The sequence below is a fragment of the Camelus dromedarius genome, chromosome 6, assembly GCF_036321535.1.
Source record: "Camelus dromedarius isolate mCamDro1 chromosome 6, mCamDro1.pat, whole genome shotgun sequence".
NCBI classification, from domain to species: domain Eukaryota; kingdom Metazoa; phylum Chordata; class Mammalia; order Artiodactyla; family Camelidae; genus Camelus; species Camelus dromedarius.
The window spans coordinates 62,097,943-62,120,838 of NC_087441.1; the positions used below are offsets into that span (position 1 = coordinate 62,097,943).

General features: G+C 36.4%; 1 protein-coding gene across 5 annotated transcripts in view; it reads left to right on the forward strand.

Moving 5' to 3' along the window:
* Nucleotides 1-1,750: 1,750 nt before the first annotated feature.
* Nucleotides 1,751-22,896, forward strand: part of SNX14 (sorting nexin 14) — a 58,239-nt gene continuing 37,093 nt past the window's right edge. For 2 of the 5 annotated variants that reach the window (XM_031456006.2, XM_031456007.2), the window contains exons 1-7: nucleotides 1,762-1,984; nucleotides 12,692-12,812; nucleotides 13,969-14,042; nucleotides 14,124-14,202; nucleotides 17,507-17,550; nucleotides 19,248-19,335; nucleotides 22,586-22,670. In XM_031456006.2, coding sequence (XP_031311866.1) covers nucleotides 1,845-1,984; nucleotides 12,692-12,812; nucleotides 13,969-14,042; nucleotides 14,124-14,202; nucleotides 17,507-17,550; nucleotides 19,248-19,335; nucleotides 22,586-22,670 — 631 coding nt within the window. In that variant the 5' untranslated portion in view covers nucleotides 1,762-1,844. Of the gene's footprint in view, nucleotides 1,985-12,691; nucleotides 12,813-13,965; nucleotides 14,043-14,123; nucleotides 14,203-17,506; nucleotides 17,551-19,247; nucleotides 19,336-22,585; nucleotides 22,671-22,896 lie in introns of all 5 variants that reach the window. The other 3 variants (XM_031456005.2, XM_031456009.2, XM_064486886.1) reach the window with 3 other exon arrangements.

Consider the following 22,896-nt stretch of genomic DNA (forward strand, 5'->3'; position numbering starts at 1 on the left):
TTGGGAACATAACTTCCCAGAAAAGTTTAAGTGACTTACCCAAGTATAAAGTACTCAAGTCCACAGTAGGTGAACTGTGTATAGAAAAACATACACTTTTTATTTATGTTTAAGTATAGCCCTGGAATGTTCATAATAGGTAGTTCAAGACACTTTTTAAAAAAGGATGAGAAAGTGAAATAATAAATGTTTAATTATGTACCTCAAAACATTAAAAATAAAAGCACTAAGCTTTCCAATGATGTTACAGAGTAGTCTTTCAGTATATTTGTGATGTTAGTTTAAACAATACCTAATGATGAGGATCAGTGAAATGGATACTTTTACATACCATTGTGGAATTGGTAAACCATTCTAGGAAGAAAACTGGTAGTACGTATCACGTTACTTTTTGACCCAGCAATTGTATTGATGTTGATCCTAAAGAAATGATTAGAAATGTGTATAGATTTGTGATCAAGGGTAGTAATGACCATTATATCAATGAAATTAAATAAGTAGCATTAGTAGAATAAAGGATGATACATTCTTAAGGAAAATAGCGCATAATTAAAGATGATCCATGTGTTTGGAAATAACAACATGGGAAAATATTAATTGAACTATCCATACACTTTGGCTTTTGTTTTTAAAAAATAATTTCTGAACATTCCTGTCTCCGCACTTCAGAGGGCAAGATACTAAGAAAGAGAAAACACAGGCAGTATGAGAACGCAGGCTCTGTGGTTAGAACGGTTTCAAATCCCGGTTTCGCTAGCTGTTATGATTCTGAGCAAGTTCCTCTCCGCCTCAGTAATGTAATCTAGCTGTAAATCGGGAGAAACCCAGAGTACCTACATCATGAGGAGAATGTGTGAAGTTAAGTGAAAGCGCGCCACCTAAGTAAATTTTACTTACTCAAGAGAATGTCTCCCTGCATGTCAGAGTACCGGAGAATACGGAAACTAAAATTTAGAAATATGATGACTTAGTAAAGCGAAAGCCCCACGAGACTCTACAAGAGGAATTTAACCTAACCTGCCAACTTGCCTCATCCAAACACTTGGATTTTGGTTCGGCCCGCGGGGCTGTTGTGAACCGAGCTCTGTCTCGCCCGTGAGCCCGTAAAAGATGCTCTCTCGCAGGGGTGACGGCCGGGTGGGTTTGACTCTTCCGTGTTTCAGGGTTGTTTTACTCACGTAAGGACTGAGAGGCGTCCCTCCCTCCTCCCCCTAGGGCGTCGCGCAAAGCTTGGACCATACCCCATACAGAGCTGACCCTACAGAGAGGAGGCGTGCAGAGCGGTGGGGGGCGCGACGGCGCGATCCACCCTCCATGGCCTCGCGCCACAAAGACTACAGTCCCCAGCGGCCCCCGCGAGCTCGGGGAGTCCCTGCGCAGGCAGGGCCTGGTAGCCGCGGAGGTGTGGGGGGCTGTAATTTCTCCGGTGCTCGGGCACAACGTTCTCTCTCCTTCGCAATACAGGCTGTTACTGGGGTTCTGCAGCTTTCCCCCCATTTCCGGAAAAGGGTGGTCTCCGGGAAGTCGGGCCCTCCGCCGAACGCCGGCGCAGAGACCTGGCCCGGAGCTCGGAACCCGGAGCAGCCGGACCCGACGGGCCTTGCGCGGGGTGACGACGGACGCGTACGGCTGTCCCCTTGGCCGACGGGGGCGTGGCCACGCACGCGCGGCGGGGCCCTCGGGCGGGGCTTTGGGCGGCTGCAGCCGGCAGACGGTCCGCCGGTGGCCGGCTGGCTGGGTCCGTGGCCCGGCTGGGGGGGTGGGGGGCGGAGACGCGGGAGGTTGATGGGGGGTCTCCTCGACCTCAGCCTGTCTGTAGTGCAGCTTCAGCCACCTCGACGGAGATGGCGTCCTGGGTGCGGACGATGCGGGAGAAGCTGAAGCAGCGTCTGCGGCTGGACGTGGGACGCGAGATCTGTCGCCAGTACCCACTCTTCTGCTTCCTGCTGCTCTGCCTCAGCGCCGCCTCCCTGCTCCTCAACAGGTAACGCCGCGGCGCGGAGCCGGCCGGGCGGTGCCCAGCTTTCCTCCGAAACTGCGGATGTAGGCCAGGTTGCTTCGCGGCGCGGAGGCCGCCGGGCTGCGCAGCTGCAGGACGCGGGGCGGGCTGCGGGGCCTCTGCGGAGAGCGGCCTGCGGGAGCCCGGCGGAGCGTCGGGGCCCGGAAGTGCGGCAGTGGGTGGGCTCAAGTCCCCCCCCCCATCCTAAGGCCTCGCCTCCGTGGCCACCCGGCCCCGGTTCTTACCTCTTTTTCACGCATTTCTTAAAACCTGGACTTCCATAATCGATATTTTCCGGAAGAATGAAATGTCAGCCCGGCGCAATTTGAGACCGTACTGGGGCGGTCTCATCAGCTGACGGAGGAGGGTGCAAGGTCCCGTTGCAGTCGCGGTTTTAGACCGACTCCCCTTGCTCTCGCCGCGCGCGCGCGCGCGCTCACGCCCACCCACCCCCACCCACACCCACCCACCCACAATATAGATGGCAGCCGAGCCTTTCCCCGCAGTGTTCTTGGTTACAGCGCACGGTCATAAAGGTTTGTTGAACCGGAGTCAGAAGGCAAAATAGTACCAACATCTCTAGTTTATTCCCTTAAGGGAAGACTGAAAGGTGAAATTGGTTAATTTCGTTGACATTTTGCAAGCGGAAGGTTCTGCCCCTGAAATGAGCTGGTAGATTTCCTTCGTTTTGCTGTATCTAGAAACGGTAGTGATGAAATACAGTAGTGGACGAGAAATGTTCTTTCAGAATTATTTCCAGATTTGCTTTCGGTAGAAAGAGATCTGCGACGGCGTCAGCGACAGCCTCTGCTTGATGTTTTTCTTTGATGTTTTGCAAACATCCTTACTTTTCCTTACTCTTTATCTGGAGGTAGTTGATCTCCAGGGATAGGAACAGGGACGCATTCACAAGAAATTTGGTAGCGGTTTTGTTCAAAGATAACCATTTTCCGTGACTCTGTTGAAGTTGAGTTTCTTCCCCCACCGCTTTGCTTTCTTGTTGGCTTATATGATAATAGGTTTAAACAGCGATTGTTATTTCACTGGAAAATGTACTTTTGATGGAAAGATGTTTGATTATAAAAGTATGGAAGAAGTAGAATCATTAAGAGAGTGGAAACGATTTAGTACTTACTTACTTTGTCATCTGGAAGATATTTCAAGCCAGATTAACAGGTTGAATATGAAAGGCATGTAAACTTTATACGATTGTTAAGTTTTGTTCAGGGGTTCTTACCTACCTTCTTTGGGAGCCGCGTCATTTTGTCTCAGGGTAGGACAACTATGTAGGAGCAGGATGAACTAGATTTCTCAGGTCGCTTACTTAATCATAGCATCTAGTGTTCTGTGTTGTTAAGGAGTCACAGGATAGCATCCGGTCGTTAATCATAGCATCTAGTGTTCTGTGTTGTTAAGGAGTCACAGGATAGCATCCGGTCGGTGTAACATCTGTTCTCTGTACTGTATTTGTATTATGCAAAGAAAGAAGGAAAAAGCACCTGTTATCTCTGAGTGGTTGGGTTCATGAATGAAACTGTTTTCTCATACATGACACATCTATTCAGAAATTTAAAAAATATAAATAAAATACAAAACACATTGGGGGCATAATAATGGAACTAGAAAAAAATGAAAAGATATGCTTAATACATAATTTCAATAAATGATTTCTGTACAGGCATTTCACCAGTTAATTTTCAGAAATAACTTTAAAAGAAATTTTCAGTTAAAAATCTTCCCTGGTTAGTATGGGTATTTGAACCTTTTCCTCTATATGGTTAAATATAGAATAATAATCTTTTTGAAATTAATTTTTTCTCTTATTGTCTTGAAACTTTATCTCATAAAGACCTCTCAAGGTGTTATTTAGCATGTAAATTTTTATTTCAATAAGTGTTAAAATTATGAATCTTATCTCTGGAAAGATAAATGGACCAAACCTTTGGAGCATTGTCAGTGATTTGTGGGAAGAGTAGAGTAAGATTATTTATGATCTCATCTTTACAGTATTGTTAGGATAAATAGGAACATAGATACAATTATATAGATTTGTTTATTTGCCAGTCATAGAATTGAGTATTTGAGTGTTATAATAAATATCTTGTTAATCCTAATAATAATAATAATAGTAATAATAGCTAACACTTGTGAGTGCTTTGTTTGGCCTGGTATTTTGTTAAGAGTTTTCATTTATTGTTGAGGCAATTTTTTGATGTGTTTGAACATTTTGAATCTGAAGCATGATTGTAAGAATTTGATTTTGACTCCTCCATTAACATTTAACTAGTTACGTGACTTTGGATAAGTAATCTAATTTTTACCTTTTGCAGTCCCCTCATCTGTAAAATGTGGATAATACTAGTACCTATATTATATGGTTATTTTGATGATTAAGTGAGTTAATACACCGAAAGTGCTTAGAATGGTGCTCAGTACACGGGCTCTCTTTACATGTTAGCAGTTATTTTTGTCTCATTTAGCCTCACAATAGTGTAAGGTAGGTAATGTTGCTAGCCTCAGTGATTTTTTTTTTCTGATATATAATTTACAGAAAAATGCATAGCACATAAAATAATAATTATATAGTTCTGTGAATTTTTAAATTCATGTAACTACCACCCAGATCAAGATACAAAACATTTTTAGCACCCTATTAGGCTCCCTTGTCAGTAAGTAAACTTCCATTCATCATGTATCAGTTTTATTGTTTCTGAATTTCATATAAAAGGAGTCATATGGTCTTCTTGTTTCCGGTTTTTCTCAACTCTGCTTTTGAGGTTTATCCATATTGTTGTGTATATCAGTAGTAATTCTTTTTTGTTACTGTGTAGTATTCCATTGAGAATATGCCACACTTTGTTTATCCATTCTGTTGAAAGGCATCTGAATTGTTTATAGTTTTGTCTATTATGAATACTACTGCTGTGAATATTATTATGTATGCGTTTTTTGATAGACATGTATTTATTTCGTTTGGGTATATATACCTATAAATAAAAATGCTTAGTCATAGTGCATGCATTTGTTAACTTAAGTAGATACTGCCAGTCTTCCAAAGTGGTTATACCAATTTATACTCTTGCCAGAAATGTTTTACAGTTCTGTCTGATATGGTCTATAGGTTTAATTTAGCCATTTTAGTGAGTGTATAACGGTAGCTAATTGTAGTTTTAATTTGTAATTCCTTGATTAGCCCCATTTTACAAATAAGCAAACTGAAGTTTAGATTTGTTCAATAACTTTCCCGGATTCATAGTAAGTAGCAGAATGGGATTCTAATGTAAATCATTCTGATTTAGAAACCCAAACTTTTAAAAATTACATTAAAAAGACATTATTAAGAAAAATACTTATTATTCTCTTTTCTTATGGCTTGATGACTAGAGAAGGTCCTTTAACATTTGCTATAAAGCTGGTTTTGTGGTGCTGAAATCTTTTAGCTTTTGTTTATCTGTGAAGCTTTTGATTTCTCTATCGAGTCTGAACGAGAGCCTTGCTGGATGGAGTATTCTTGGTTGTAAGTTTCCCTCTTTCATCACTTTAAATATATCATGCCACTCCCTTCTGGCCTGTAGAGTTTCTGCTGAAAAAATCAGCTGATAACCTTATGGGAGTTCCCTTGTATATTATTTGTTGCTATTCTCTTGCTAATTTTAATATTTTCTCCTTATCCTTAATTGTCAATTTGATGACTGTGTGCCTTAATGTGTTCCTCTTTGGTTGATCCTATGTGGTACTCTCTGCACTTCCTGGACTTCGGTGACTGTTTCCTTTCCAAGTTGGGAAAGTTTTCAGTGATTATCTCTCCAAAAATTTTCTCAGGTCCTTTCTCTCTCTTCTCTTTCCGGGGCCTCTGTAATGCTAATATTAGAGCGCTTCATGTTGTCCCAGAGTTCTCTTAAACTATCCTCATTCCTATTTATTCTTTTTTCTGTTTTCTGTTCTGAAGTAGTGATTTCCACTAATCTGTCTTCTAGTTCACTGATCGTTCTTCTGCCTCTTTTAGTCTATTCTTGGTTCCGTCTAGTGTGTTATTCATTTCAGTGATTTTGTTCTTCAACTCTGGGTATTCTGTATAGAAAAATACTTATTATTAACTTTCTAAATAACATTAATTCATATAAATTGTAAATAATCAGAAAATACAAATACAAAGAAGATATTAAAAATCTCTCAGAAATTTACCAAAGATGACTACTATTAACATTCTTGTCACTTTTACCTGCAATTTACAATTTTTTTTATGTAAATTGAGATTTTTCTGTATATATAGCCTTCTATATTTGGTGCCTAATTCTTAACATGTTTATTATTATTTTCTTTATTACTTTTTAGTTGACCACAACTGGCATACATACACTTAACTTAGTATGTGACAGACTATTCTGAGTGCTTTTATGAACTTATTTAATCATCATAACAACCCTATGAGTTGGGTATTAATATAACCCCATTTTCTAGAGGACCAAACAAGAGTCAGAGAGATTAACTAATCTGCATTGTGTCATAGCCAGGATTAGAACCCAATCACACTCTACAATATTTTTGTTTCCAAACTTAATGGGTCTTTCACTCTATGTTCTGTTTCTTTTGTCTATTTTTCTCTTCCTACAACAGTACCAATTTTTTCTTAATGGTAGTATTATAGCTTTGTAGTATTTTTTTATGTACAGCTGGGCTATAGGCCAGGACATGTACATATGGCCTTCACATGTGGCTTTTTTCCCCAGTGTGTTGCTTGAGTAAAAAGGTGAGTATCCTGAGAAAGAGATTCTGGTGGAAGCTCTATCTTTTTTATGACCTAGGCTTGGAAGTTAGGTGGTTAGGCACTACTGCTACTTTCACTTCTTTCACATTCTTGTGGTTAGGAGTGAGTTATTAAGGCTAGCCTCTGTTCAAGAGGAAGGAAATTAGATTCCTGCTTTTGATGTGAAGCGTGTCGAGGAATTTGCAGTTTAATTTGTGTGTTAATCTGGGTAAAGTTGGGATCTTAACTATATTTAATGGTTTCATCCATGAACCTAATCATTATCCATTCATTCAGATCTGCTTTTACGTCCTTTTAATGTTTTTTATTTCATTTAAAAATTTTATTATGGAAAATTTCAAACACGTACAAAATTAAAATAGTACAGTGAAACCTGTAAGTACTTATCACCCAGCTTCAAAAATGATCAGTTTAAAGTCAAATATCACCACCCCGCAATTATTTTAAAGCAAATCCCACATGACGTATTTTATCTATAAACATCAAACATTTCAGTATGTGTCTCTGATAAGAACTTTTTTCTACATAACCACAATACCATTTCACATTAAAAAAAAAAGCCCTAATTTCTTAGCATACTCAAATTATCTATCAATGTTCAGATTTCCCTGAATTTGTTAGAACTTTACCCTCCAACATTTTATGATGAAAAATTTTAAACATTACAGTGATGTTGAAATTTACAGTAAACAGAGAGGGAATATTTTAGGCTTTGTGGGCTCCCTCAGGTCTCTGCCCCATATTCTTTTTTAACAGAGCCATTTAAAAATGTAAAAATTTTTCTTGGCTTGAGGGCTGTACCATAGCCATAGTTTGTCAACCCTAATCTAGAACGTTCCTACTCGGTGGCTCTTTTTCTCCCCTTTGCCTTGTTGACTTCTTGAAACTGGGTCATTTGTTCACATTTTGGATTTTGCTGATGGTTTCCTATGGTGTCTTGTATTTTTATCCTCACCTTCACTTTTTTTTTTTTGTAAACAGGGAATTAAATTTATAGGCTCACTTAGATTTAGATTTTTAATTTTTTTTTCTAATGCTGTGTACGTCCTGTTACATCACATCAGAGGATAACTCCAGAGGATAACATTAGATGGAGTTGCCTCACTTTTCACGGATTTGGATAGTGACAGCTGATACCTTGCCCAACAAACTTTCTCTTTGGTTTTGGTTTCACCATTTATTTACTGCCTGAATCAGTTACTTCATTATAGGTTGTAACAGGATGATTTTTTATTTTTTCATTCCTTCTGTATTTTTTAATTTGAACTCGTGTGTGTGTGTGTGTGTATGTGTAGAATTACTTTATTCCATCCATTAGATCTGTTTGCTTATAATGAAGTACAGCTCAACTTGGAAAAGTAAGATAAATGCTTACACTTTTCTTTTAATTGAAGTATAGTCAGTTTACAATGTTGTGTCAATTTCTGGTGTACAGCATAATGCTTCAGTCATACATATACATGCATATATTCATTTTCATATTCTTTTTTTTATTACAGGTTACTACAAGATACTGAATATAGTTCCCTGTGCTATACAGTATAAACTTGTTTATCTATTTTCTATATAGTAGTCAGTATCTGCAAATCTTGAACTTCCAACTTATCCCTTCCCACCCCCTTCCCTCCCTGGTAATCATAAGTTTGTTTTCTGTGTTTGTGAGTCTGTTTCTGTTTTGTAAGTAAGTTCGTTTGTCTTTTTCTTTTTTTTTTTTTAGATTCCACATGTAAGTGAAATCATATGGTATTTTTCTGTCTCTTTCTGGCTTACTTCACTTAGAATGACAGTCTCCAGGTCCATCCTTGTTGTTGCAAATGGCATTATTCTTTTTTATGGCTGAATAGTATTCCGTTGTATAAATAAACCACAACTTCTTTATCCAGTCATCTGTTAGTGGACATTTAGGTTGTTTTCATGTCTTGGCTATTATAAATAGTGCTGCTATGAATACTGGGGTGCATGTATCTTTTCAAATTAAAGTTCCCTCTGGATATATGCCCAGGAGTGGGACTGCTGGATCATATGGTAAGTCTATTTTTAGTTTTTTGAGGAATCGCCATACTGTTTTCCATAATGGCTGCACCAAACTACATTCCCACCAGGAGGGTAGGAGGGTTCCCTTTTCTCTACACAGTCTCTGACTTTCTTTTTCTTAATTATCAGTTTTTAGAGTAATTATTGGTGCCCTAGTAACCTCCAAGAGTACTCAGTTAGAGGTTTGCTTATTTTAATGAGTTTTTCCAAAGAACTAGCTTATACTTTGTTATCATTGTTATCTACTTTATTGATTTCTGTTCTTTTTAGTGTTTCCTTCCTTTTTATGCATTTGGATTTGTGCTTTTTTACCCTTCGACTTTATGAATGCTTAGCTTGTTGGTTTTCAGCATTTCTTTGTCTCTGATTAATGCAGGGTTTCTCAACCTCAGCACTATTGATAATAGGGTCAGATAATTCTTTGTTGTGGGGGCTGTCCTGTGCACTGTAAGGTGTTTAGCAGAGCCTTGGCCTCTAGCCACTGGGTCTAAGTAGCACACTCCCCAGTTGTGGCAATCAAAAATGTCTCCATGTACTGCCAGATGTCCCTGGGCAGTGAGATCACCCTTGGTTGAGAACCGCAGGATTAATGCATTTAACCTGTAGATTTTCTTCTTAAATAATGCCTTAGTTATTGCTTACCTTACTTATAGCAATATACATATTGCTTGTAGTGTTTATTGTCATTCAGTCTTAGTACAAGTCTACAATTCCTAGTCTGTAATTCTGAGATCAGAAAAGCTCCGAAGAAGTAACTTATCCCCTTAGTTTGGCACCAATTACAAAACCTGATCTGAACAGACATAAGACTAATTATAATGTTTATTTCTGACCTATTCATTGTTTGTATGTTTTGCTGCAGAAATTTTTTTTTTAGAAATTTTTTTCTTTAATACTTTTTTAATGGAGAATTGAACCCAGGACCTTGTGGATACTAAGCAGATGCTCTACCACTGAGCTATACCCTCCTCCCTGCAGAAATATTAATGTCTGATTATGGAGTCTTGCATTCAGACCTCATTATATTATTTATGTTGTATTATGAAATATTATGGGTCATATAATTTATGTGTTATGTTAGTTATGAGATATATACTATATAACAGTTCAAGAATCCTAAAAATTCTGAATTCCTAGTCTATCTCTCTGGCTCAAAACGATTTTCCATAAGTGGCTATGGACATGAATTTCATAATTTCCTCTGTGAGTATCTCTATAACGCATTGAGTTAGTTTCCAAATTTAAGGGTTTTTTTTTAAGGCTTGATGTCAGGTATGCTGTTTTGGTTGGAGTGAAGCTTTGTGTAAAGGAATGGGAAGAAATAAGTGTAGAAAGGTGAGTCTCAAGTATAAAATTGCCCTGGGAACCTGGGGACCTGGCTGGGTCATCTATTTGGGCGGTACAGCTGTTGTCTCACAGCTTTTGTACTTTGTCACTGTCCGTAATATGTTGGCACCTTTAATCATCCATCTTCACTTCTTCCTACTACTTGGTGCTTTATTCTGCAGTTCTGAAATCCCAGGACTTCACAGTATCTTCTGTAACCCTTTCTATTCCATGCTGCACTTGAGCAGTTGTTCTCAAAGAACTGAGGTGGATGTGGAACTCACTTGTGTGCTTCCCTTCTCTTTAAGATTATGTTCCTGTATTGGCTGTTGACCAGTGCCTAGAAACAGTTGCTGCATATGTTTTATCCAGTTTTGTCCTTGTTTATGGTGGGAAGGCAAGTCTGTTACCAGTTATTCTGTCAAGGAAGTAGAAGTTGTTTACTCCTTTGAAACAGACACCATCTGTGTGTTTTGTCATTGATATCAATCTCCAGGTCACTTGTACTATAAGCTGCTGGCTTATAGACTTTCTCTCCATTTAAAATCCTGCCATCATTCTAGGTAACTTCAGTGTTTGTGCAAGTAACCCATCAAATATTCTAGTCTGTCGAGAGGTGACTCCTCTATAGTCTCCCACTTGGGTCACTATATGGTGGCCCTTGTTATCACCAGAAGGCATTCTACCTGTGAAATCTTAAAACTCAGGCATCCCACTTGCTGACCAGTGCCGCCTCCTCTCAGTCAGTCAGTCACACTGCACCTGCATTTCTCAGCCTCCTGATTCCTCTGCTTTCTTCCTATCTGTTGTCCCTCTCCTGTTGTCACTTTCCAGTGTAGTTTAGAGTCAGTCTAGCCTAGAGTCTATGGTCCATCACTTCAGCTGCTCTATTGCCAGTATCCTTAACTCTCTTTCCTTACATTCCATGTACCTGACAAAATTCAAGTCTTGGATCAGTGATGCTGCCTGTTCTTTTAGTGTTCATATCATGGTTACTGAATGCTGCTGGAGAAAAATCTCACACTGTAAATTTAACCTTCTGTCCCAGTACTGCCCAGCAGTTCCCCAGGATACGCTTCTCCTTCCTTCTCCCCACCAGCTTCTTAAGAACTTCCTTGGTCTTCTAGAACTTCGGTCATGCCACTTTCGCCCTTTACTCTCAGCATCTCCTGTTTCACTTAAAGGCCATCATATAGTTTTGAATTCTTGTTACTAAATGTACAGGTTTAGCTCCATTCTCATCTATCTGTTCTTTCTCTCTGGTATTGGGGAGGAGGTATCTCTCCCTTTTATAACATTTTCTTCTGTTTCAGCTCTGAATCCCAGCTACTCCTATCTTCTGTAGGAGAAAATAATTCCCTCGGTTATCTTTTCTCTGTCACCTCTTTCTTTTCACTTTCTTCTATTAACATTTAAATGTGATCAGGTTTACTAAACACCTTTCCTTGTTGTCCCTCTCCAGCTCTCACCTTAGCTCTTCTTTCCTTTAAAAAGAGAATTATCCACATTTATCAATTCCACTTCCCCACCCCTCTTCAGTCCACTGCAGTCCTTTGCCATTCTACTGAAAATGCCTAGTTGGGGGGCCAGGCGAGGTGAGGGTATAGCTCAGCGGCAGAGCTTACACGAGGTCCTGGGTTCAATCCCCAGGATTAGGATACCACCAATACTTTCTTCACATCCCAGATTTTTCTCCTTTTCTCTTTGAATTGGCCGTATTCTCTTCTCGATATGTAGTGATTTGTGGACTGAAGAGCTATCACCAAAGTTTGCATTATATGCATGTAGTCAGAATTAATAGACACAATGTGGTCATTAGCATTTGAGCTGTGTTGTTGGTGGGGGGAGGCTGGTGTTTCACAAAATCATTGTACCTGAAATTTGTGCATATCAGAACTGTGCAGTGTGCTCACTGTGTTGAGACACCTTAATATGACTTATTTATGACTCTATATCATAAGGCTTCTGGGTGGTTTTTTTAGGTTCATCTCAAGGCCACTTCTTTTTCAGGTCTATGCTCAGATCTTAGCCCATGTAATTCTCTCAAGTTTAAATTCCCCTACCTCTTCCCCAGTCCCTCATTCCTCCACCCTGTCGTCTTCTGTTGGTTTTCTTCTACTCACTTTTTAAGTTTTTCCATAGACACAACTTTGTCTGAAAAAAGCTTTTCTGTCTTTTCAAATTTGGGTGTATATTCCGCCTGAAGTGTTCTCATAGCATCTGTACTTTCTCTGTCATGGTATAGAACACATCACCGCGTTGTACTGTGCTCTGTTACTCACCTGTCACACCTACCGGATGGTGTTTTCCACGCAGATAGAGACCATGGCAGTGCTGTTCTTTACTGTGTCCCCGGAGCCTACTACTGTGTCGCACAAAATGGGCACTCAGGAAAAATTTTTTTTGATTTACTGAAAAATAATCAGAATTTTGGTGGGGTGTGAGTACTATACTATATCATTAGAAGATATTCTGGAAAAATGTAGTATTGCCTAGTTAAACATGGCAACCTAGGTACTATTTTTTTGTTGTTGTTCTAATAATTATTTTCATTTATTTCTAAGGTATCTTCATGTTTTAATGATCTTCTGGTCATTTGTTGCTGGAGTTGTCACATTCTACTGCTCATTAGGACCTGATTCTCTCTTACCAAATATATTCTTCACAATAAAATACAAACCCAAGGTAAAATAAATGTTCTTACTTTTAAAAGAGTCAGTATGTATGACCCTGTGCTATTCGATATTATTGTTGAAAGCATGTTAAAACAGTGATTTGTAAAATATATATCTGCTATTAGTTACTTATGGAAGACGTCAGAACATTTTCAAAGTGAAATTTGCACATGTGTATGTTTTTAGAGTATATAATTCTAGGAGGAGCTATAAAAAGAAAATACAAAATTCTCGGAAAATTGGGACCCACAATTTTAGTGTCCTCTAACTGCATATTAACTATGAGGACAGTAAATTAAAACAGAGGTTCCCAAAGTTGGTTGTACAGTAAAAGCACCTGAGGGATTAAAAAAAAAAAAAAAAAAAAAACAGATTCCTGGACCCTGCCACTAGGTTTTGATTAAATAGTTCTGGCTTAGGGCCTTGTAATTAGTACTTGTTAAAAGCTTTCCAGATGATTCTGAGGTACAGACACAGTTAGGGAACTAATTTTCCCTAAATGTCTGTTTGCTCCATGGAAACAAATAGGCAGTTTGCTTAACCAAAGTAATTTATATTTCTGAAATTTGATAAAGGTGGTAGTGTATTGAGTCTGTCTCTGGTAGGCAAAGTCCCTGGTGTGTAGATCAGGATTTAGTGGGATATCTTGAAGTCTTACTTGCTAATTCTTCAAGCTGATGCAGTCCCTCATCTCAGGTTGGTCAGTATTTTTACTCAGCGGAAATGCAGCTGAAAGTGGTACCCAGATGTGGTCAGGAGCCTTACTAGTTAGCACATACATTCTCCCTCACTGAATCAAGGTTTTGGAGAAATAGGAAATAGTTTTTTCTTATACCTTTGCTGCAAAGTATCATTTTCAAATATTGATTGAAAAAAATTTTTTTTTATAAATGAACGTGACATTTGAGTTTAATTTTAAGCTTGGAGATTTGGCTTAGTTATTGTAAAACATTTCATTAGGTATTTTCTTCCCTGTTGGCAGTTTGGTATAGCACGTATTTTTTATTACAGAGAATGGTTTCAGTGTTAAAGTGGGCAGTAGGAAAAAAATAAAATTATGTCCTCTGAATTCATACACTGATTAACAAGCTTTTGGAAAAAAGTTGATTCTCTTAGTAAATATATGTAAAGTAAAGACAAATCTTCCCATTTCCCCCTTTTAGCAGTTAGGACTTCAAGAATTATTTCCTCAAGGTCGTAGCTGTGCTGTCTGTGGTAAAGTGAAATGTAAGCGACATAGGTAAGTTAAACACTTTAAATTTGTTGATCCTTCCACTTGCATTTTGGATTTCAAGCAGTTTAACTGTATGATTTTCTCTAGGCCTTCCTTGTTACTTGAAAACTACCAACCATGGCTAGACCTAAAAATTTCTTCCAAGGTTGATGCATCTCTCTCAGAGGTAACTGACTTAATTAATATTGTCATATATACCCAAGCAGAAAATACTAAATACCCATGGAAAATTTAATCATGGAGCATGTTAATATATGCCACCCAATAATCAATTCTTGGCTCGGTAGTTGATTGTTACACAACTTGAATGGTAAGCTAGAAATGTTTTTGGGTTCCATGTCTCATTAAAATGGACATAATAGCCAAAGAAAGTGCTGGTTTACCTAGTTATTGTCTACCTCTTATAAAAACAGTCATTTTTATGATAAGGCAGTAGAAATAACCATTTTGTAATTCCAAAGGAAACCTGAGCTTCAAGGAGCAAATGTATATCTTACTGAATTATGATCCCATTTTTGACACTAACTTAAGGGTAGAGCAGAGAATGGGATGCATTTCACTGTTTCTGCATAATGTAGGAATAGAAAGCATGTTCTCTTATCTTTGTTCCAGTCGCATTTTATATGTATCTTTTTGGTAACATACCATGTTTTAGTTATTTCTTTGAGAAACGTGTTCTCTCCCTCCATCTGAGAAAGCAGTCAAGTTCAAGGCAGGGAATGGGTCTCTTTTGTTCCTGGAACCAAGTGCAGGGACCAGATGTATTGTTAGTAGCTGATAGCTATGTATTGAATAAATTGAATGTTAATTGGTTGAAGAATAGCATTTGGCATCTGAGTCCTACCTAATTGTCCTTTTTCCCAATTTGAATCCTTCTTTGGCTAAAAGTGTGCTACATAAATGCTAAACTGTTTGCATTTTTCTTTTTCATTTCTTCTGTAAGCTGCTTTCATCCTCTAGATTCCCTGATTTAAGACTGTGCCTTCCATTATGGTAGCCACTGGCCACATGTGGTTATTGATAAACACTTGAAGTGTGTTAGTCCAATTTGTATATGTAAAATATATATTGGATTTTGAGGACTTAGTAAGGAAAAAAGTGTAAAATATCCTATTATATATTTTATATTGATTACATGCTGAAACGATATTATCATTTTGGGTATCTTGGGTTAAATAAGATATAAAATTAACTTCATCCGTTTCTTTTTACATTTAAAAAATATGGCTACTAGAAAATTTGAAATTGCGTATGTGGCTCACATATTTTTATTGGAGAGTGCTGATTTAAGGTCTGTTGAAGACAAGACCTCTAGCAAGACTATTATTTGTGCTTTGACACTCATTTAAAAAAAAATGGAAAGAACTTTATGTAAAGCTCTTGGCCTAGTGCCTGGCACATAATGGTGTTCAAAAAATATTAGCTTCAATATTTAAAAACATTTTTTGAGATCTTACTATAGGCAGGAACTGGACTAGGCCCTAGGAATAAAAATAGAAATAAGGTTTGGTTTCTTTCTTCTGAGAACTTTGGTCTGAGACGCGAGGTAGACATATAAACAGATATACACAGTATAATGTAGTGCAGTCAATAGTGGAAGAAATGTACAAAATATAGCATTAGTACAGAGAAAGAAGTACATAACTGTTGAGAGAGGGGCAGTCAGGAAGTAAAACTAAAAGTTTGCCAGCCTGATGATGTGGGAAAGCATATTTCAGGGTATGGGAAGAGCTTTTGGAAGGAAGGAGAGGCGTTGAAACAAGGTAGAGTGTTCAGTAAGCTGGAGGGTGAAATGTGAGAGAGGATGTGGGTAATGAAGAGGTTGTATCCTAGTAGCTAGTATTTATTGATCAGTTACTGTGTAGCAGTCTTTGGGCTAATCACTGTACTTGCATTATTCATGACAGCACATAACCTGTGAAGTAGGTGCTATTATTGATGGTTTTACCAAAGCTAGGATTTAGAGAGTTTTAATAATTTTCTCAAGTATCATAGCTGGTTGGTGGTAGAGCTCAGTCTAAAACCCAGGACTTACTTAGTTCTTAAGCAATTTTTATATGGCCCTTTACAAATCAGATCATCAAGCCATGCTGAAGGAGTTTAATTGATTGTGGAAGTCAGTGATTTTCAAATTGTGTAGCTAGAGTTTTCAGATGTGACTCACAGGATGCAGTGGGTGGTTAAAAGGAAGTAGATGGTCAAAGCTGCTGGCATGCAGCTTTCTCCCACCCCTTCAAAATCAGTGCAGCTCCACTTTTCTTACTTTGATATATTGTGGTTTGATGTTTTGAGAGTTTCACGCAAGGGAGTAATGTGGTCAAATACATGTTTTAGATCAACTTTGGCAGCTTTATGGAGGATGGAGGGGAGCTTGCTTAGAAGGAGGGAGACCACAGGCTATTGCTGTGTAGAGGGGTGAGAAGATGAGGACCTGAACAGTGGAGCTGTAGAAAAGATGTAAAATCAGTAGAATTTTTGATTGGATTTGGGGAATAAAGTAAGTTTAAATGTTTAATGGTAATTGTTTTTGTCTCCTCTCTGTGTCCTAACTCTGTGTGTATCTTTTTGCAGCTAATATCACTAATGCTTAGTTTTTTTTTTTTACTAAAAAACCTGAATCTTGTCAATATTTAGAGGGTCCACTGTCTTCATTACTGCTGCAGAGAAGGTATATAATCAGATTAGATATATTGTTTTATTCCCTCCTCAGTGCTTTTTAAAGTTAATGCCCACTGCTGCAAGTCCCTTTAAAAATTAAACCATACTGCAACACCCAGGCTCAAGAAATGGAAGTTTAACAGCCTTTGTCTTTTGTGTTGTTTCACTGCTTTTTCACATAAAGCTTACATATTGACTTTAAATGTACAGCTACATTTTCACAAAGTGAGCATATCAGTATAACCACCCAGATCAAGAAATAAAACCATTATTGGCACCCCGAATTTCCCCTCATGCTCCCTTCTAGTCACTGTCCTCCTTTCAAAGATAATCATGGACACCTAATTTTGATCCTTTAATAGGAGTCTTAGTTATTTGTTTCCTCATTTTATTCTGGGACTACTGACTTACAGAGAGAGGAATGCAAAAGACAAGCCTGTTATTTTCCTTCTTTCCACGGAACTTTTTTGGTTCAGTGACGCTTCAGAGTCAGGAACAATTTAGGTTTTTAAAACTATTTTTAAATTATGAGAATATTTAGAAATGTGTGTGTGTCATTACTATTAGAGTAATTTTTCTTTTTTGTGGAGTTTTATGGTTGTCAAAGGGTTTTCTCATATGTTCTCTTTCATCATCACAACCATGTAAGGTTGACATACACATTTTCTCACGTGGAAGTGTGATATTAGATGCCAATATTTGGTATACTAAACTTGGTTTTTGCTACTATTATGTATTACTTAGTAGTGCGGTTTACTTTCTTGGAATTAGTTAATTAATTTGATTTTCTTTAAAAAATATTTTTTATGCAGGTTCTTGAATTAGTGTTGGAGAACTTTGTTTACCCCTGGTACAGGTAAGTTCTTTCTGTAACACCTTTTTTCTTTAGTATAATGAATACCAGTAAGTTAAGCATGCTAACGATGTGTTTTCACTGTAGGCCGCAATTTCTCAAATTTGGCACTATTGACATTTTAGGCCAAATAATTCTTTTGTTTTGGGGACCTGTACTGTGCATTATAGGGTATGTAGCAGCACCCCTGGCTTTTTCCCAGTGGATGCTAGTGGCACCCCTTCCTCCCTCTAGTTGTGACCACCAAAAATGTCTTCAGAGATTGCCAAATGTTATCTGGGAGGCATAATGGTCCCAATTAAGAACCACTGATGTAGGCAGTCAATTAACAGTTTAGTGATAACAAAGAGGAAAAAACTCTAAGCTATCTTTTGAAAGAAAGGTAACATGTAGAATTTCTCATGGCTCTTAATTATAGTGATTTACTATTTTGTATGCACTTTTTACATTTGAAGTAATTGTACATTTAGAGGAAAATTTATATTCAGGTATTTCATTAAATTGAGTTAAATTTCAGTAGAATTTTCCTGGAAAGTTAATATTTTTTTCCTGAAATAACTTTTTCTTATCTGCTATGGATGTATAAGTGCCCAATGCTTAGCAGGATATAGAAAATATTCTAGATCTGAAACTCAAACTCTGGTTTGGGAATCAGAAATCCAAGCTATATTATTTAATAAATATATGTTGTTTTACATAAGCATGAATTTAATTATATATTTCAACACTTACACCCATATGACTTATAGATGTAATATTTAATGACAGCTACCCTAATTTTATATTGATGCAGTATATTTTGAATTTCCTTATTAAAAAATGCTAGTAGTTGAGTTGATCTATAGTGTATTAAAACAAATTTAATATCCAGTTTATATGTCATATTTTCCTGAAAAGCTTATGTAAATTAATTTTTTACACTGCATTCTGTCTTAAATAGGGGGCATTTACCATTTAAGTAAAGTTGATGGTGAGGCCTTTTGTAAAATGAATCCTGTTGTAAAGACTCCTCCATCCCCACACCCCTATTATGACTCTTCAGACATAAAATCTGGTTGTATTTCTAAATGTTGAAGTATGTATTTTCTCCTGTATAGTTACTGATGATGTGATAGTACCTTCCTTGGAATTAATAGTGGGAAGCATGGTTGATACAATTATTTTCCTTATTCTACCAAGAAACTTAACAGTTAGCATCCTCTTCAAGTTCCAGATATCAGCATTTGATTAAGGAAATGTCCTAATTCTTCTAGGGACCTCAGAACTGCAGGAAAACTCAGAAGGTTGTCAAAATTTGTTTAAAGACATTTGATTTTCAATTTATTTTTCAAGTAGAACACACTTTTTTTAACTTTTAGAATTAGTTAATATTATTAATCTATAAATATTTTAAGCTAATTAAAAATTTTGTATTTAATTCTGTAGCTTCCCAAAGTTATTCTTTGTTCTGTTTCTTAGATACTTTTTTGATGGTATTTAGAAAATGATCTTAAAAATCTTAAGAATATGACTATGTACATGTGAATGTCTGCAGGGAGATAAAGTCTTGGTACTAGAATTATGGGAGATTTTTATTTTCTTTATATTTTGCATTTATTTTGTAATGTAATGCATTATTTTTTAAAAATATAACATAAGTAAATGGTGAAGCTCTGTATTTCTTTGAACTGCTGAATGCTTACTTTTCTCTTCAATTGAAGGGATGTAACAGACGATGAGTCATTTGTTGATGAACTGAGAATTATATTACGGTTTTTTGCATCTGTCTTAATTCGAAGGATTCACAAGGTATGTATTTATAATGAGAAATTGGGAAATGAGATTTCATTGTTACTAAAGAGACTTTTTAAATCTTATTTTTACTTTATCCTATACTGTTTGTATTTGTTTTATTCTTCACTTTTAATTTTTTTAGATTTAAAGATACATGGATCACTTTTGATTCATTGATTAATTTTGCTTTCTGTAATTTAATGCTTGGATATCTTGGTTTGTGACAATTAAAAATAAAAAGACAACTATAGGAAAATAAAATCATGTTCCGCTTAGATGAATTTACTGAATAAATGGTAATGATTATGATCTACTTTTTAAAAAATTTCAAGCCATATCTTGTTTATGTTTTGGTCTTTATCTATAAATGCTTAACAATGTGTTGTCTGTAGACACAAATACTTGCCTACAGCCTTGTCAGTTCAATAGAACTGAACATATTGACAATAAATTGGTATATAATATCTCTGCCATTAGTAAATAAAGATAAATCCTGTTAAAAGCTTTATACCTATTTGAGAAGTGAACAGTATAGTCAACCATGTAGCAAAGATATGCAAAAAATATGAATAAGTAGTTCACAAAGAAAATATGAAATGGCCAATGAATATTTGAAGATATGTTGTCTCACATGAAATAAATATAATCTTTTGATGAGATACTGTTCTTTTACCTAACAGATTAGGAAAGATAAAAAAGAATGATAATGTCTAGTAATGGTAACTGTAGGGAAACAGGCAAAGCAAGTATAAATTAAAATTAGTATAACTCTTACCCTGGAAGGCAGTTTGATAATCTTTATTAAAAGACTTAAAAATGTCTATACTTCCAAATTTAATTCCTTTTTTTATGGTATATCTTAAAGAAATAATCAGAGTACTGTATAAAAATGTATGTTCAAAGATTCATTGCAGTATAATTTATAATAAGGAAGACTGAAAAGGGGAACTGATGTTCAATGATAGGATTATTGGTTGGTTGAATATTATACGTGACAACTATAGTATCCTTTCTGTAGTTATTGTGATTGATTCCTTTTGCTTGCAAAATGTTTTCAAGGTTCATCCATGTTGTCATGTTGTAACATATATCAGTACCTACTCTTGTTTATGTCTGAGTAATATTGCATCATATGCTTATGCCACATTTTGCTTACCATTCATCAGTTGATGGGCATTTGGATTGTTTCCACCTTTTAGCCATTATGAATAATGCTGCCATAGCATTTGTGTATGGTTTTATTTTTGAGCGGGAGGAGCATGGAATGTATGTTTTCATTTCTGTTGGGTTTACTTTGGAGTATAATTGCTGGATCAAATGGTAACTGTGTGTTTTAACTTTTTGAGGAACTGCCAAACTGTTTTCTAAAGTGGCTATACCATTTTAGGTTCCCACCAGCAGTGGATGAGGGTTCTGACTCTACATCCTTGCCAGAAGTAGTTATCATCTCCCTTTTTGATTCTAACCATGCTAGTGGATATGAAGCAATATCTCATTGTGGCTTTGATTTTCGTTTCCCTATGACTAATGATGTTGAACATCTTTTCAGATGCTTCTTGGCCATTTGTGTATCTTTTTTTTGGAAAAATGAGTATTCAGATTCTTTGCCCACTTTTAAAATAGGTTGTTTGTCTTTTTATTAATAAGATGTAGGAGTTCATTATTTATTCTAAATATACTTCCTTCATCAGATATATGATTTGCAAATTTTTTTTTTTAATTTTCTGGATTGTTATGCTATATTATAATTTTTTTTTCATTTTATCTGCATACTATCCTGGAAGATAAATGGGTCATTATCACACCTATTTTATACAAAGTTAGTAATACTTTTTATTTTGTTTTTTGCTGAGAAAAAATTTTTTTTCAGTGAAGGTACTGGGGGATTGAGCCCAGGACCTCATGCATGCTAAGCATGAATTCTACCACTGAGCTATACCCTCCCCACAAAAGTTAGTAATATTCTTTGTCAAAGTGTCAGAGGTTTTTAATGGGCAAAGGATTAAGCCTAGGTCGTGTTATTCCTAGTACAATGTTATGTCCTTGATACCATTGCCTGAATATTGTAAACTGGCAGTTTGGGGATAATGAAAACAGTCATTTAAGGTCCACAATTTTTTTTAAAGTCAAAGTTTAGTGACAAACTCTTTATTTTACCATTTTGATTATGACCTGAAGTCTCTCAAATGGAACTTAAAAATGAAAATCTTTCAGTATCCTCAGAAGACAAGATTCTGTAAAATGTTTGAAAATGAAAACATTTGTTTATTTGATAAATATGAGACCAATTTATAATCACTAGTACCAGCATAGGTGTATGAAGAGTAGGTTTAGGAAAAAGTCCCTACCTGCTATGCTAAAAAGTTCCTCTGCTGCACATTATCCCTTGATATCATCTAAACTCTACAGCTAAGAATCAAGACTGCTCTGGGTTTTACTAATAAATTACTAAAATTTGGGGGTTTATGATCCATCATGCTTGTTTGATTTATCAGCCTGTGATTTTTTTTCATCTTCCTTAATACAGAGTTGAAAAAGAATTGAAAAGTTAACAGAAAACACTATTGTGATGCAGTTTTCTCATGCTTTTGATAAAGGGAGAACATAATGTGTTGAGTTTTCAGATGGATGATAAGACCATTGAAGTACAATAAACATGCTTTTTGGTGATTTAGTTTAATTTGCAAGTTTTGGGGTTTTTGTTGTTGTTGTTATTTATGTCTCTTAATGTGTGTACTTGTGAGCCCCCAGTTGTCTCTCACTAACCTACCGTAGTCACTACGGTTTCCAGCCTTTAAGTTGAAAAATGTCTGTGAGGAATGGTGAAACTTAGTATTATTCCAAAATAGAATGTTTCCATATATCTTAAAACCAGAATTTATCTTGTAAACTCAGTGAAAAAGTTCATTTTCAAGCAACCTTAGTAAACACAAATTTGTAACCTCAAAGAGATAAGTTACTTGAGATTTTTTTCTTGAATGCATTTAGAACAAACACATTAAAGAAATAAGTCAAGAATAAAGATACTATTTTGTGAGAAAAATTTAGTGTATAGGGTATGCCTATTAAGTTATATTTCCATTACTGTGGCAGTTAGTATGATCCAAGAATGTAAAGTGCTTTTAAATTATACTTTTGAAAGATTCCAAATAATATTGCTATTTTTTAAGATCATATGTTCCAATATCTTAAATTTAGTATACCTGCCATTGTAACTTAGTGATAAGTATTTTAAAGGTTTTATTTTACTGTTGAATTTTTCTAGGTGGATATTCCATCTATTATCACCAAGAAATTATTAAAAGCAGCAATGAAACATATAGAAGTGATAGTTAAAGCCAGTCATAAAGGTAACACAGTTTTCTACTACAAAGTTTGAGTGATTGTTTTTCATATACCAACTTTCGACTTAAATATCTAAGTCTGAATGCTGATACATTAACTGATATATTCACAGATGCTGTGAGAGTATTCTTTTAAACTAAAGTCCTTTTCAATAGTTTGTTAACCATATAAGTTATTGTGAGAACTCAATCTATGAAAATTAAAATAGTTAATTTTTAGGTATATTATTGA